Here is a 17,906-nt window from a genome sequence, read left to right as displayed (position 1 = left end):
AGAGACCTAAATTCATTACGCTTCTTCAATATCAGTTCTCTTCCTCCCGATCGGCATTTCACTGAGTATAGCGTATCTGTAGTTGTGGGTCTGTGTGGGCACGACCAATTTGAGAGGGGGTTGACAACAAACTTACAGAATGCCCACTACGTGCTGGAAAGGAAGCAATTGATATTTGTCTCCGGTCAGCCGACCGCCGCAAAATCAAAAAGGTCCGGGGGGGGGGGGGGACTGGAAACGTTCTGACTTGTCGAGGCGCCGTGTTCGAAGCAGACGCAATTTGACATTATAAAAAGCCTGAACAAATCTCCGTCAGTCGATTGGTGTCATTGAAATATTTGTGCCAATCCAATCGAACGGCGAAAATAGCAGTTCCATTGCACGGTCACACCTTTGGTGGCTCTGACCAATCAGATGACGTGGATTTGATAAAACAAATACTGAATGATTCACACGCACACAGTAGACATTTTCACCCAAAAATTATAATGTATGCAATAAGGGCCATGAGGCGCGGAAGCTAAGCGAGTCCATCGAAAGTGTACAGGGGTCCAAAATTCGGGTCAATTCTCTCAATTTGTGCAGGATTTTTTTTTCTCGAGAGAAGCCATTAAAATCGTCGTAAGTATATATATATATATATATACTATCCAGTATAATTTCTGTTTTTTAATGCACAAAATAAATATAAAAATAACGTTTTCGTGCCGTGCGCACGATGTCCAGGGAAATTAGCAGGGCTCCTTTCCGCACGAGTGAAAAAAAATCCTGTGTGATTCCACTGTGATTCGGGGTTCAATCCATCAAATTGTGGGCCGAATCGCGGGCTGAATCACGGGCTAGTGACGTACCACGTGACATCGTTTGTGCCGGCGCAGCTTCGCCTCGTGGAATGGAACATTCCATCTGTCACCTCATAAATATTGTTATTACTCATGCCATGGTCCAAACAAAACTGACCCCAATTCTTGATAAAAAGCACAAAGGAAGGGCAGTGGTGTTTAAATGCTGGTGTTTTAGTTAAAAAAAACAAAAACAAAAAAAAACCCCAAAACCAGCAGTTTGTCAGTTTGTTAGTTCGTCAGTTTGTCAGTTGGTCAGTTTGTAGTTTGTAAGTTTGTTAGTTTGTCAGTTTGTTAGTTTGTTAGTTTTCAGTTTGTTAGTTGGTAGTTTGTGGGGGTGTTGGGGTGTTTTTTTTTTTTTGGGGGGGTTGTTTTTTGGACATTTCTTTTCATGTATTACTTTTCCGACAACTGTATTTATGTTGTATTGTTGACGAATATTAAGAATTGTAAGGATTTTAGAATTTAAAATAGTTTCTAAATTACTATATTTTAATATTAATTTGATACCTGTAAGTGGCGGTTAATAGCTGTTGGTTTCATTAAATAAATTTTAAAAAAAATGCGAAACAGAGACAATAAAACTCTTAGGGTCGGAGCTGAGGCATTTAAAAGCTGGAGGCAGACAGAAATGCTTGTAATCGTTGGAATTATGTTTTAAATTTGACATAAATCGGAAATGGTAAATGACTCAAGCAGCTGAAAAGCGAAATAAATTAAAGAATCGGGTTTTTATTACAATCACAGCAGCCTGTGTATGACTTCAAATTGTTACAAAAAATGCGAAAAGCCAAAAGGTCAACGTTCAACTACAAATTTCCACGAGATTTCACACACTTAAGCACTATCTTTCAAAAACAAAGCCATGACCCTAAAAAAGTCTGTGACAATTTTAAATACCTCAATATAATTATAGATACACCGTTACACGTCAGCAGCTCCACTTCAAAATCAGACTTATATCCTCAAGGAAAGAAGGACAAAATGTTAAAAATATAACACAGTGATGCTCACATTGGGCAAGATAGTCGATACCTCAAGCTTCGGAGTTAATCATCGTCGATCGTGCTGAAGGGCTTCCATCAGTGCAAAGCTGTCATAGTTTGAGATTAGAATCAACAAGAAGGAACCTCCCAAATGCTGTGTTTTGTAATAGGATTATATCTGCATCGTTCTGTTCTTTGCTCTATCAGCCGTGCGGTTGCGATCGCCAAAGCGTGCCGGTTGTTAAGCAAAGCTAATCCGATTACGCACTTTGACGCTGTAACAGAGCAGTGAAATTCGTGAAAACCCCCAAAATGGCATTTTCACTGTGTGTTTCTCAGAAAATAATTATGCTCAGTATGATTTAAATGTTAAATTATAACCGAAGAAGAAATTCTAAACTTCAAGTCAGTGAAAAAAAATCGTCGTCATCGATGCCGAAACCTCAACTGAACTGGTTACTGGTAAAGCTGACCTTCAAGTCGGGAAGAAACTGTTCGAAAACTTCCCTGAATCTATGTATTTATATAATTTATAGGAATTTCTCCAAATTGTTATTGCACGATTAGTTGAACACTTATATCGTCTAACTATATTCCAAATTTCAGCTTAATCTGTCGTTGCAGCCGCTAGTGTTACAACCAGAACTATCTCCATGGAAAATTCCGAGGAGGATTTTCTGCCAACCCAACCTACGTACATTGTTCAGCAAAGCGCCTTAGGCGGTATGGTTGACCGATGTCGGCCACGCCAATAACGTATGGTAGAATAGCATATTCATTAGCGTCACTCAGCGTGTTTTGGCGTGGGTCTCGGTATCGACCAATGGAAGCCGGCAAAAAGGGTGATATTTATCAATTAATAACTCGTGAAGGAGGCTTTTCTCCAAGTTTTACTGCACACCATATTGGATAGGAACTTATTAAGCTCCGTGAGGCTTGAAAATGTTGACAGATATTGCAAACGCCAGTGTTACAACTTTCAAAAATGCACGTAGCCAGGCCTATTTTTCCAATTGCAACGAAAAATAATAAACATATCACAACGAGTTTTAGCACATACTTGGATTATTATAAGGGAAATAAACCCTGAAAGTTGCATGAAGATACGGTCTTCCAAGCAGGAGAAATTAATTTTCAAAGATTTCACCCGCCAACATGAACATGTCTGTGAACATGTAGTTTCATTCAAAAAAAAGTGTTACGTATAACCTTTAGAAATCGCCCTTCGCAACCACATGGCTGTTTACACGTAAATTGTAGAGGGCCGGCATGTACGTCTACATGCTGTACAGCGTCAGTTGGTGAAATCAAAAATTCTGAGAGAGACCTATAGAACTCAGTTTTAAAAACTGTTCTGTGCGCACGTGGGTGTGGTGTGGTATAGGCCTTGTTTTCCATATGTGTTTTATGGCACATTGCGGTATTTTCGTAGGCCCCGAATTTTTCGTAGGCCCAAATTTTTCGTAGACCCTAGACACAGCGCCTGTACTGTGCCTATTGGGTAATCCGGGCCTGGTCGATCCTGGTGAGCTGCCGGTACTAACGCAACCAAGGTACGGAATAGTCTGTTGCCTGGCCATTTCATGTTATATTAAATTAGTGATTACTTTTGTATTTGGTGTCTAGGGTACAGATGGAATCGACGCGTGGCGTGACATCGGAAAACACATGTTTTTTTTTCAAAGTTGTATTCAAGTTATAATCTTACCAACCACCATGCCGGATTACACTTAATATGAGCAAAATAGAAAAAGGAGAATTGGACGTAATATTTAACAAAGAACGTTAAAGCACGTAATATAGGCCGACATTTTGGAAATAGAATTACCAAGCACATGATATAAATACATTATACTTGCTATTGCAGGATCGAAAATAAGAATATATAGCAAAACGTTTTTCGCAATTGGGATCTTATACCCAGAACTATCCGTTTTCTTAAAGTATTTCCAATCGTTGATGTTCTTTATGGTTTACATGCATACAGGTTATTATTTGCTGATCTCGTTTTCAAGCAAAATAGCTTTGTGAACACGAACAGGTCCATGACACTGGTATCCACTGCGAAGGTTTTACGTTTATCGAGGCATATCTTGTGCAATCACGTTTCCACGATCAACTTATTAACCAAAATACATCAATATTACAAATTACCTAAACCTAAAGACACTTTGGTCACGTCTGACCCTTCTAACCAGTCCTATGTAGTTCCAAAAAATCACGTACCTCGCCTCCTTCTTTCTAAAAAAACAAAGGTCCAAAGGCTTTGTCATTAATTTCTATACAGCGCGTCCCAAAATACTTTTTTTTGCGGGGCTCTAGCGTCGGCGTGGGAACACAAACCGCCAATATTTTTATACAATTTTAAAGCTTGGAATCTTAACTTTATTCCTATCCACGGTTTAATATTAAAAGATTTTAAAACTTATTTTGTGTTGAAATATTAAGGCATGTCGAAAACAAACTCAACCGATTGCAAGGAAAATCGATGATGCGGTACATCAGTTGCAAACTCGAGTCACACTTTGAGCGCGCTTTTTGAACTTGCACGTGAATTTCAAAATTGAAGTTGAATCGATGAACGATATTGTGAATTCATTTAAGGTGTGGTCCACGTGGATCGAAAAGAATAGGAAACACAGAAGGTAAAAGGCATCGAGATCGTCACATCATGAATATAAGCGAGAAACAAATGCGCATGGTTGGTTTTTCTTGAAATCGGTTGAGTTTGTTTTTGACATGCCTTTATTTGAACACATAATTTCAAAACCCGTTTGAAAATCAACCCAAAACTTACCAGGGATAATGTTATAAGATGCCAAGCTTTAAAATGATATAAAAATAATGGAGGTACGTGTTTCCGCGGCGATGCTAAAGCCTCGCAAACAATGTTGTCGGCATTTTGGTTTATACGTATGCTGACTTATCATGCTTATGGGGCACCGGGAAGTTCCCGGCGGGAACAAAGGGCAGCAATAGGGACAATATGGTACCCTACAAGTCGGTCTTTAGAAATCTCAGTACCCCATAAGTAAAACGCTAGGGAGTTTGAGATTTCAATAGGAACAAAGGAGAATAAAAGAAGGGAAGTCAAGTGGACAATTGTGGTACCCCATAACTACCCCGAAACACGGATGTGTGGACGCGCTGTGTTTCACTATACATTGTAATTCGAAACTTAGCTTCGCGGAATCATTAAGATAAGGGCTTAAATTAAAGCTTTGGCGGTAGCAGCTCGCTATGATTGTACTCCCCATAATTATTCTTACATTATTTTAGCGATGTCTTAAGCCTGAACGTGAGATCTTTTCCTGCCACCGTTGATCGAGTCCTTTATTGTTTCATCTTCCAAGGAGGTTGTCAAAATCCATACCTTATTATTCCAAATTGTTATTATTGAACGAGAGCAGAGTATCTGGAAGTATACTTCGATTCCAAAGTCCCCAAGCTAATCTGGTTGGAAACAGGTTGTTGCCCCAGTACGTACCTGATTTATTCAAAGCAACTAATGTAAGTATATAAATTGACATTGGCTATTATACTTGGTGTGTATCGCTCAGCTAATTTGCAAGAGTGCCGTCCCGATGGTCCAAATTCTTACCAGCCAATACACTTCTCATTTCCATGCCATTTCCAATCAACTTAGATACACATTCGTTTTCAATGCTACCATCCATTTTCCCGTTCCCACGTTTCGTATTTTACCCACACAATTCTCCAGTACAGTTGTTGAGAAGTGAAATTGTTCCTAAGACATTCTAGGCCTATCCAGTGAAATTCCTCGTCTTTGTCACTGACGAAATAAGTGTCATTTGATAACGTTGTGACTTACTTTCCATTGTTAGCTACTATAAAGGTCGTCTACGCACCCTTACGATGCACACATGCGAAACAAATTCAACCAGACGATTTCGACCTTTCACGTAATTTGATAAATAAAGACTGTGGTCACCTTGAAAGAAGTCTAATTGTTTTATTGAAGCATAAAAAAACGAGAGAGACGTTAGTGTCCCTTGTTGACAACTGATAAGTATATTTTTGTATGGAAATGAATGTTCATGCAGCTTTACAACTCATTCGATGGATGAAGTCCTGAAACCATCAGGGTATTAATAATGTAAAAGCGCTTTGATCTTAGTTAAAAGCGCTATATAAGTACCTGTTATTATTATTAGTATTTTAACCTTTTCTTCCCAACTTCTTTGTCTAAACACTATCTCAGTTGTCCGTAAACTGCTGATCTCAGAGGAGTCTAAGAAAAGGGTCGAAATCGTGATCCCGCTTGTTATGACAAAATGGCAATTGGTATTAAGGTATTAAGTAAAAGTCCATTCCTCACAGTTGGCAAATAATTCACATAATTGGACATCCTGCCTGTTATTTTTAGGTTGAAACATCTGCAAAGCAAATGTTTGGCCGGAGAAAAGTTGTAGAAGGGGTGTTTAATTCGATTGCGGTTAAAAGGAATAGGCGCGATTGAAAATGATTTTGCTTTGCAGTGCCATGCATACATACGTACGTCCACCCAAGCCGTCACATCTTGTTCGTTTTGATTTGTGCATTGTGTTCCATGGCATACACCGAAACGGTACAAAATTCAAGATGTTAAGATTCTTGACTCCGCCTTCTTTCAATCTCGCATTGCTAGGCCTATATTATGATAATAACGACACAGCCTATACTTGCTGGAGATATATAGACGGATTATTCTGTTTTTGAGTCAGAAACGATGCGTATCGTCGTACGGTGGAGATCGTTGTTACACCGTCATTGTGAAAACGTGCCGCAAAATGTTTGTGTTTGCGTTTGCCGGACTCGTACTTTGCGCTACTGGACAGGTTCCACCGCCGGTTCTGGTTAACTTCACCGTGGAAGGTGACGTTACCCTGGGCGGGATGGTCCCGTTCCACTTTGGTTCATCCTGTCAGGGGCCGTTGGGGCGGACATCGGTGGAGGCTGCCGAGACGATTGTGTTCACTGTTCGTCAGGTGAACGAGCGATCAGACCTGCTACCAAACCTGACGCTGGGGTTCGACATCAGGGAGACATGTTACAACGAAGACATGACACTGTTATCCGTTCTGTCTCTTTTGAGTAGCTACTCCCATGATGACCCAGTTTTCCGAGTGACGGGACGTCACCGACCACCAGCTACCGGTAATTTGATCGGAATCATCGGCACTGCACAGAGTGCTTCCAGTCTGGCAGCAGCCAAACCCATCAACCTGTACGGTGTGCCCATGATCTCTTACTCCGCTACCAGTGACGAGCTGAGCGACAAAGATCGATTCCCGTACTTTCTGCGTACAGTGCCACCAGACAGGTTTCAAGCCAGGGCAATCATGGACATCCTAGTCCGTTACAACTGGATCTACGTCGGTCTGATCTACTCGCTGAATACTTACGGTATCCTTGGCACTCAAGAGCTGTTGTCATTAGCAGACAAAGAGGGAGTCTGCATTGCGTTTTCTATCGTGGTAAGAGAGAACGCTGCCCCCTCTGAAATCCAAGAAATTGTTCAGAAAATCACTACACATCATCGCGCGAAAGTTTTGGTGATGTTCGGCGAGTTTGTTGGCATGTACACCGCTTTGCAGATATACCACAATGAACACCCTGGCGAAAAGCGGACCCTGCTTTGCAGTGATGCCTTCGGACAAGATTTGCATCAATACGACATCCTAAGTATGATTCAAGGCAGTATTAAAGTGAAGCTTGATTTCCAGAAAATTCCCGCGATTCAGGAGTACTTCAGTGATGTGTTGAAGCAGAGTGGGCTAAGCCCTTGGTTTGCTGCTTTCAGAGAGACATGGATGACGGCCAAAAACTGCTCAGACATCTCTACATGTCCAATCTCATTCACGGGAACCTGGATGCCGATTTACAAATCGGTGTATGCCTTTGCTTACGCGTTGGACGACATGCTGCGTGACCTGTGTCCTGAAATGACGGTCAATTGCGTGACTCTGACGGCACGTAATGTCACTGGTAGGGACCTGTTGCCATATCTCCGCAATGTGACCTTTCAAGGACCGGACGGTGAGTTTCATTTTGATTCGGACGGGGACCCAGCGGGCGCGTATCTTCTCAGTTCAGTCGGGGTAGACCAGCAAGGGGAAATCGTTTGGCACGACATCGGGCACTGGGACTCTCATTTTGAACAACACTCCCTGAAAATTGACGACAAGAGGATCGAGTGGCCGGGGATAAAACCCAAAGCACCGATCTCAGTTTGTCGAGACGAATGTCAACCGGGTTACATTGAGGTCCCAGAGGAGGAGAAATGCTGCTGGACGTGTCGTCAGTGCGTCCCGAACGAGAAAGCGGTTAACAACGAGTGCATACCTTGTCCTAGCCACTTCTGGCCCAGCGAGGACTTCACGACCTGTCAGCCCATCGTCCCAACTATTATCAATCTAAAGAATCCTATCATCCTAGTCCTGCTGATCCTATGTGGACTGGGAGTCTTGCTGGCCCTAGTGAGCCTGACCGGCATGTTCATCTTCCGTAAACATCCTCTGATCAAGGCCACTGGCCGTGAGGTTAGTCTTGTCACCCTTCTTGGGACCCTCCTAGCCTACCTGACCATCTTCCCGTTCCTGGACTACCCAACCGAGGCGTCCTGTGCAGTGGGTGAGGCTATGGTGTCCCTTGGCTTCACGCTGACCTACGCTCCCACTCTGCTGAAGGTCAACCGGATTTGCCGGATTTTCCAGGCGGGAAAGAAGTCCACAAAACCTCCCCGTTTTGTCCGGCCCAGAGACCAAGTTCTGCTGGTCGTCCTGCTTACTGCAATCCAGGTATTTTTAGTTAGGGCAAATAGCATGCAAATATATTTTAAAAAGCGAGCCATTAATAGATAAGGACAAACAACAAGCTAATCCAAATATTCGTCCGAAATTCTTTTCTCCGAGGGGGAAATTAGCGCGAATGATTTTTAACTTTTTAACTTTCACACTATGCTGTTATTGCTTCAAATAAACCAAAAACAATAAATTGACAATACCAGAGAATGTAGCTGCATGCACTACCAATTAAGAACCGAATAAACTTTTCTGTTTGGCTACACATGCATGGCTTATTTTGGCAACGACAAATTTAAACATTCAATATTTGGTCATCTGACCCAAGTAAAATCAACAAGATGAGATCGCTTGCAAACAGGGGTCAATCAGAAAATGAGGCATCGTATGCTAATAAGAAATTCCCGATAAATCATTCACAAATCTTGTTTTCTTTATTGATTTTGGACGGGTTTCATACTTATCTTTCTTAACAACTGCACAGATTGCGTACTGCATCATTGCCGAATGTTCTTACATATATTCCAGCACATTTTATACAGGTGTATATTATCAATATTGAGGTTTTCCATTCACCGACTTTACTTCATAAACACGGTAGTTTTCTCAGTGCTGCCCATCATCATGGCTTGCGAGAAGAAATCACAAGTGATGCGAGTCTTGCACAGCAGCGGGTATCGCAAGCAAGCACTTTCGTAGGATGGCATTTCTTCCAGACGTGATAGGACGTCTGTTCAAAGCATGTGGTCGTTGGTTCGAGTCCCACACGTGTGAGCATGTTATTTTTGTTGCCCGTAAGCTCTTAGACATCATTAAGTATGCAATGTGCTTACGAAGGTATGTTTACTTTATTTATTTATTCCATTTCTTTACCCACGGTATACCCAAACAGTTTTAAACCTGGTTTCCATTGGGACCAACATATGTTACAATGAATAATGTTCAGTAAAGGTAACCTTATAAGGAAAAGTGAATTTTTGAAACGTACGACGAACATTAATATATATATACAAATACAAGTACTACATGTATATACACAACACAAGCTGATTCAAGTATAGAAGTGCAAAACCAAATATTGAATTTACATTCGAATTCACATTACGAAGAAATTCCATTCAACAAGACAGTGCTTGTACTAGCTATATCGGTGTTCGAGTGGTAAGAAGTCGGTACGAGATTCACAAAGTATAAAGCATGTGTTTTTTCATGCTTATACACATGTATTATATACGCAACTATCCCTTTTTCAACCATGCTTGAGCTCCATGTAGATTGATCAGTATAAAACATGGAATCGACGAAGCGTGGCATCACCACCGATCAAGTGTAATGGATGGCATCCGATACTTCGCTGAGCAATTTATCGTGGCAAATAACGGCCATTAAAGATTGTCAAATGATTCATGGCAGATCATTTTCATAGATGGCTCGGCAGGAACTTTTTAATGAGATGCAATTTATCCATGAGATTTTGAGCGAGCGCTAATATAGATGTTCCCAGTTACTATAACGCTCGTATCAAATTCCATTAAACGATGTTTAAATTTCTTTCCAGGACGCCGTTAGGCTTCATTTAGGCTATCAGCTTCGGTCCAAAAATGGGGCCAGCGGTATCAAATGATCGAAAAGAGCAATGTTCATAGCGATTTTTGGCAAGGTATGCACATCTAGAATTGAAAGGTGTGTGATAGCTTTGAAGTGTGAGCGGTGGCATTTTATGGATGTTATCACTTATTTTTTTTGTTCGAAAATGACCACCAATATCCTTGAACTGGATTAATTATATATGGTACAAGCATGTTTTGGCTGCCATTTTTTTTTAAACAAGTGATAGCACCCAAAAAGCTGCCACCGCTGTAATGCTATCACATATTTTCCAACTACAGGGGTGCATACCTTGCCAAAAATCACAATGACCATTATTCCCGTCATTTGATAACGACCAAACCCCAAGGCTGATGGCCCAAGTGTTATTTCCGATTTCGAATTTACATCAAGATATTTCATATTTGGTCCAGTATAATTCGCGAATGTATCATTCTGGTTCGTCCTAGCTTCGAGAAACAAAATGAGTGTTTAAGTAAGGAAAACTTGGAAAACATGTCGGTATAAAATCTAATGGTAATAATTACGGAGATGTTTCCCCCCGAAATTAAAAGAACTTAAGTGGAGTTATAATTCGAAATACGTAATATTTGTCAATAGTTTGTTTTTAGTGTCATGCTAAACATTACACTGAGCACGATTGTTTTGCCCTATAAAAGGTGCGTGATTTCAAGCTACGTTTGAAGATTTAGAGATCGCTTAAATCAGATTGTTTTGACCTTGTTTATGAGAGCAAGTACTTGTGAACCCTTGGGCGCCTCGTGACATGTTTGTTGAAGGCCTTCAGCAAAATTGATATTATCTGAACAGTGGCCATTTTGAACGTGAAGGCGTCGCACTCTATCATGTCAATACTTAACCTCAGGTAACGTTTGTTATTCATGTCACGCCTGTGAACTGCTCTCCTCGTGCCAAATTCATCCCGAAAATAAATTGTGTATTTTTCTATCAATGCAAAGGTTTTTCAATTAAATTGAAGTATTAGGCTTTTTTTTTGTTTGGGCTCAAAATAGAAATAAATGGTTTTCGTAAACAAATCACACAAATTGAAAAAATAGGCGGAAGAACAAAGTCAATTCCAAAATATTTGAGATCATGGGATTGGGCTCGACCACTTCTCTCCCAGTAAATTACTGCCAAAATGTATATGCCTTCTTGCAAGAAAGAGGACGTATCGTTTCTTGTCATCACTCATCAGCAATGATCAGAACCAACGGTACGTAAGACTACAATATTTCTGGCGCTGTGTGGCCACTGCCCCGCCTCCCCCGTCAGAAGATGGGAGCTACACCCTTGCGTTGCCCTGACTGGACCACGTTTAATAATTCTAAATAATATGACTGATTGCTTCTTATGATTGGAACTCGTTCCTTAGTTATTTTTCAATGGGCCCATAGTTCACCTTTTTTGAAGGGACATACCGCGGTAGACTGATCCCTCTTACTCGGAATGTGGAGACTGGTTGCCCTGGAGCAATTCCATTACTAACTGCAAAATATGGCAGGAAATGAAATTAAGAATGCAATCTTGAAAACATATAAACTGGAGAGAATGACCATAACGAACTTGAATAATATTAGAGCAAAACCATGTTTGTACGAAAATAAATTGGATTCAATATCGAAAAGAATCACTATTCGATCTTGAATTACGAAACTTTTGATAAAAATGAACACGTTTTTGTCCTCTGAAATTTGGCCGGCAAAACCTATAATATACATGTATAATATTTTATGCGTGCATGCGTCTAACTTGGTTATAAGAAGTACAACATCAATGGTGCATTGGTAATGGACGGGAGCACGACCGTTTTGTTTGCTATTTTTGATATAATAATGTTGGTGTTTCCGCAGTTTGAAATATGGACAAAGCTTCAGGGTCAATAGTATCAATAAACGGGGGCCGCCCGATAGTCCGACGGCCCGATAGTCCGAAGGTTCTTTAGTCCGAAGGCTCGATAGTCCGAATGCACAAAATTTCCATAAGAGGGGGTTCGTTAGTCCGAAACTGGAATAAGATTCGTTAATCCGAACATTATTTTGATGCAATAGTCCGAAGGTTCATTATTCCGAATCGACAATAAGGTCCGATAGTCCGAATCGACAATAAGGTCCGATAGTCCGAATCAACAGTAAGGTCAGATAGTCAGAAGTGTCATACTGACGAACCGTATTGCCCATTCGGACTATCGAACCTACTGTCGATCGGACTATCGAACCCTATCGTCTATTTGGACTAACGAACCTTTGGATTAATTAACCTTATTCTATTTTCGGACTAATGGGCCCTTCGGACTATCGAACCTCCGGATTATCGAATCGTCGGACTATTGAACCTTCGGACGAACGAACCTTCGGACTAATGACCCTTCGGACTGAATAACTTTCTGACTATCGAACCTTCGGACTATCGGGCTGTAACCTCAATAAACGTAATTTATTAGTTGTCATCGGCCGTAGGTAAAAGCTTGTATGGGGCCCATCCCATACCGTCTTTCGTATTATTGCACCAGCAAGTACCTCAAACAACTGAACTTCCGGCGTCCCTCACCCCTTGTAGAATGATGTTTGTCTTGGATCCATTTGCTCGATGTCCAACACTTTGTGGATTGTTCTTCTTGATGAGGGCAAGGCATGCACTGTCGTGACGAACTCTGTGTCATTTGTTGCGTGGAATGACAAGTGGATTTTCAACAGCTTCCTGTAGATTTCCAATCGAATGCAGCGATGCAATTTTCTATCTCAGCGATTTTGCAGCGTATAAACGAACACAGATAAAACCAGAGAGGGAGCTAAGCTTGGTCGAAACTACGATTTTGCGGTATCGTCAACAAGCTTTAGTCTTGCCATAGCAGCAGTTGACTTGGCAATCCTAGCAATAACTTCTTTTGTCTGGCCTTTCGGTCTACAATCTGCAGTGATGTCAGTGCGATGAACTCTGTGACCTGTTGTTGACAGCTAGGTACATTACATCAGATATCCATGTTCGCTGTTTTTATGTCGAAGTTGATCACCATGCAATATCTGCAGCTTGTGCCGTCAGCTTCGTTGATGTTTGGTTGTCCTGATCTTATGCTAAAGCATGTCTGAGATCAATGTCGTCCGCACCGTTTAACAGGATAGAGAGATACTCAGAGCCTCGGAATATATTTTACATTATTAGCAACTTGTACTCGTAGGCCTATGTGAGGTCAATGTCAGCTGAATTTAGTTAGTGTAACCATAATTATGTTCACTTTTTTAACCAAGGGTTAAAAATACCTAGAAATAGAAACGATGAAACATGTTCGATGTGGATTGAAAATTCCTGGAATCATTAAGTGATCTAAAATCTAATCCACATGTGAGTCGTGGTCGGATTCAAACCCCGGTCATAGAGGTGGAAGGCAAAGTTATTATTATGCTCGACCAACTCCCTTTTTGGTTATGTTATAGGTAGGCCTATTTATAGTCATTTTCAAATAATTTTCAGCCCATCACCTGAACTTTACGCCATGGAAAATACGGTATAAAAATGAATATAGTATTAAAAATTGCCTTTAAGTAGGACCTGCACAAATTCAAAGTTAATTTCACAAGAAATGAAAACACGTGACAATGCTCATTAACAAGTATGACGTTCAGATTTGGTATAATATTTTTATAACATTGAATCATTTTATTTTACATAATTTTCGTAAACCGAACACACAAAAGCATGAAGACTCTGTCTTACACCTTTTCAAATGAAATACCGTTTTATATTAGGGTCATTCCATGTCAGACCAACGCACTTTTTTACCTCATGTCTTCCGATTTTAATAAAAATTGCTGTGCTTGTAGGTCCTAACGAGCAATGAATACACACCAATTTTTAGCCCGATCTGACCTACCATGTGGTCAAGGCAGAAGCCACAAAAAAATGGCATTTTTAGAGTAAAATACCACCCTTTTGGTATAAATATGTCAAAACTATGGCAATTTTCATCAAATATATGTGAATTTGGTATTAAAATAATGAGGATTGCATGCTCAAATCACTTCTTTTGTCAAAATTAAATTTTGTGAAAAGTGGGTCACGTGACCTTTAATATGCTATCGTGACCTTTGACCCAATTTTTGTAATAATGTATCATTCCGAAAATCAACGAAATAAAAATAACATGCTAGAGCATGTCTCTCTCTATCAGAATCTACTAAAAATCAGTTGGGGTCTTCAAAATTTACAACTTTATGACTACTTTTGTACAGTTGGTAGGTTACAAATGAGTCAATTTATAGACTTTACATAAGAAATACACCAACACAACTTACTATTCTGTTTCTTAAGTTACTAAAATTAATCTAGATTTTTATGTATAAAGTACAAAGCCAGGAAAAACAAAATTCCACCTTCTGATTCCAAAGAAACTGTCTAATCAGAATATCTGGACTCGCAAGTGTGCTAACTACTAACAGTAACCAGGCCTTCACCCAGTACAGCGGACTCACGTCCAGGTAAAATTCATCTCAAAGGAACAAAATGCCAAGTCTGTGAGAGTCATTAAAGTTCAAGAAGCACAGTGATGAATGAGTAAGGTAACTTTGATTGTAATATTAAGTATTATCTTCAAGCAAACTTGAATCCTAGACCCTGATTAGTCCATCTATAGCAACAACTGTGTGATTTTATATAATATTGCACAGCTATATTGCACCCCAGATATTAAAAATGTACGTGTACATATGTTGTGTTATTTCCTGCAGAACGGACCAATACACTACATGTATGCACGTGCATCTTCACCGCGTGTATGCATTTGATATCAAGTTTGCTTGAAGATAAATTGGTTATAATAACACGGAATTATGTAGTGCATCGAGTGGCATATGGGTCACAGCAGCATTGCATTATTTCATATTCCAAGCGCGCTCGTGGGATAACTAATTATCAGTGGAAGGGGGGGGGGGGGCTTGAAACACCCCCCCCCCCCCACGTTGTCAATTTGTTTGTTTGATTTTAGGCTAGTTTTTGTTGGTCCAATCTTTTACAGAAATTTGAACAAAAAACGATTTATGACCCCCCGCCCCCCCCCCCCCACCAAAAGCCAAATCCTGGGTGCGCCACTGCTGATAATTTACACACTGAGTCTGGTTAGACCTCATCAGCCCTCAGAATGAGAAATTCACAACCAAGATATATTTCAGTAACTTTAGAAACAGAATAGTAAGTTGTGTTGGTGTATTTCTTATGTAAAGTCTATAAATTGACTCATTTGTAACCTACCAACTGTACAAAAATAGTCATAAAGTTGTAAATTTTGAAGACCCCAACTGATTTTTAGTAGATTCTGATAGAGAGAGACATGCTCTAGCAAGTTATTTTTATTTCGTTGATTTTCGGAATGATACATTATTACCAAAAATGGGTCAAAGGTCACGATAGCATATTACAGGTCATGTGACCTACTTTTCACAAAATTTAATTTTGACAAAAGAAGTGCTTTGAGCATGCAATCCTCATTATTTTAATACCAAATTCATATATATTCGATGAAAATTGCCATAGTTTTGACATATTTATACCAAAAGGGTGGTATTTTACTCTAAAAATGCCAATTTTTTGTGGCTTCTGCCCTGACCACATAATAGGTCGGATCGGGCTAAAAATTGGTGTGTATTCATTGCTCATTAGGACCTACAAGCACAGCAATTTTTATCAAAATCGGAAGACATGAGGTAAAAAAGTGCGTTGGTCTGACATGGAATGACCCATTAGTGACACTAGCGATGCAAGAAGGAAAGGTCGTCACTTCACAGAACAGAGTTGTAATGACTCGAGTCGATGACTCGACTCGACTCCAACTCGAGTCACAATGTTTAGTGACTCGACTCGACTCGAGTCCCTAAGGGCAAATGACTCGACTCGACTCGAGTCACTGCGAGCAAATGACTCGACTCGACTCGAGTACCTCATCAGAATGACTCGACTCGACTTGAGGAAGGCTTATAAGACTCGAGTCCCAAAAGTAAAAGCAAAACTTTGCAAAAAATATTTGCAATGACTTGCGCCGGTGCCGGTTTTTGTTCACGTGACGTTAGAATGTTCGCGAATAATGTATACATATACGTACATTAGTTGAATGGCCATCACCTTGCACCCCGTTTTTATTTTCATTGAGTCAAATGTGGTGTCACCACATGTAGTAGCCGGAATGTAAAATCAAAAAAGCAAAGCAAATTACTTTCTCTCTTTGGTTTATTTATTGTATAGTGTTTTATATTTGTGACTCGAATTGACTCGATCTAAATACTTGACTCGACTCGACTCGACCTTCTTGCCTACTGACTCGATTCTACTCGAGTCACTTCTTTAAAATGACTCGACTCGACTCGAGTCACAGTGACTCGTTACAGCTATGTCGCAGAATAACTGAAAGGTCACCGCAAACATAGGCATTTATTTTGTAAATGGGTTGTCCGCTTGTGTCGAAATGACACATCAATGATTACTTAACGATTTTCCAATGACTACAGTTCAGTGCACCGTATTTTAATGTCTCTAGATCTGTTTACAGTGAACGTCGAGACACATCTCAAATTTCTCTTCGCCGGACGTGATTTTTTGCCAATACCAAAAATAATAATGATTAAGGTACATGATGGAAATTTAACATTGAATTAAAGTACAGAAAACAATGTAGTCAAATCCTTTCGATTGATATGAAATCGTATCTTCCTTCAGTGTCAAACAGGACTTCTTTAAGGTCCCATATGCTTTACAATTAAAGAGATCTTTTGGAGTTTTAAACCATATTGCTTGAAGGGTCTTCACTGGTGAACATTTTAGCCATGATCTGAGTTGCCGTGTTTTTTTCTCCATAATGCAGGTGGTGATTGTTGGTGTATCCGGCATCACAGGCAACCTCAGCAAACCCCAGCTCCTAATGCCAGAGAAGTTCTGCAATTACATGGAGATCTACTGCCTGTTCCGGAGCGGCTTCGTCGCCTCGTGCATGTACAACCTGCTGCTGATCCTGGCCTGCTGCTACTACGCCTTCAAGACCCGTAAGGTACCCAGCAACTACAACGAGTCCAAGTTCATCGCAGTCAGCGTCTATTCCACCCTGGTGCTGTGCCTGGCCGCTGTGCCTGTCTATGCCACGGCTACCATTGTCCTACAGAAGGTGGCTACACTCTGTATGGCCGTGCTGCTCAATGCCTACCTGACGCTAGTCTGCGTATACTTGCCAAAGCTCTACGCCGCTCGCTTCGTCAAGGATGTGGTTCTTCTCCGTTGCAGCAACTCAACGACCGGAGAGAATTCTACTAGAGTCCACCCGCTACCCGGGCCCAGCACTTTGGGTGAGCAGAGCCAAGGCTTGCCATCCGTCAATACCTGAAAAAAAGTTTACCCCGTGCGCGCGACGTGTAGGAAAACTTGGTCACAATGTGAAACTTGGTCCCGGCAGCTATGCGCTTAGCAAGTTCATTTAGATTTTTTTTGGGGGGGGGGGGGGTTACAGGTAAAAAGGGCACATTGGCAGGAGTGTTGCTAGACCACTTTGAATTGAAGGGAAAGGGTGAAAATAAATTTGCTTCTAAAAGGTAGACAGGATTTTTTTCACCCTGCCTCCGTAAAATCAAAAAGCGGGATGGGGGGGGGGGGGGGGGGGGGGGGGGGGACGGGGATGCAGATCTTCTTCATGT

At 40.8% G+C, this 17,906-nt stretch overlaps 1 protein-coding gene across 1 annotated transcript; it reads left to right on the top strand.

Moving 5' to 3' along the window:
* The first annotated feature begins 6,578 nt into the window (after positions 1-6,578).
* On the top strand, positions 6,579-17,680 carry LOC119739626 (metabotropic glutamate receptor 5-like). The gene is made up of 2 exons (XM_038214615.1): positions 6,579-8,628; positions 17,087-17,680. Exons 1-2 carry the CDS (start codon positions 6,619-6,621, stop codon positions 17,597-17,599), a joined length of 2,523 nt encoding a protein of 840 aa, XP_038070543.1. The 5' UTR covers positions 6,579-6,618; the 3' UTR covers positions 17,600-17,680.
* The last annotated feature ends 226 nt before the right edge of the window (positions 17,681-17,906 follow it).

This window comes from Patiria miniata, unplaced genomic scaffold, assembly GCF_015706575.1.
Source record: "Patiria miniata isolate m_02_andy unplaced genomic scaffold, ASM1570657v1 HiC_scaffold_4, whole genome shotgun sequence".
Lineage (NCBI taxonomy): Eukaryota > Metazoa > Echinodermata > Asteroidea > Valvatida > Asterinidae > Patiria > Patiria miniata.
This window is presented reverse-complemented; position numbering and strand designations above follow the sequence as displayed.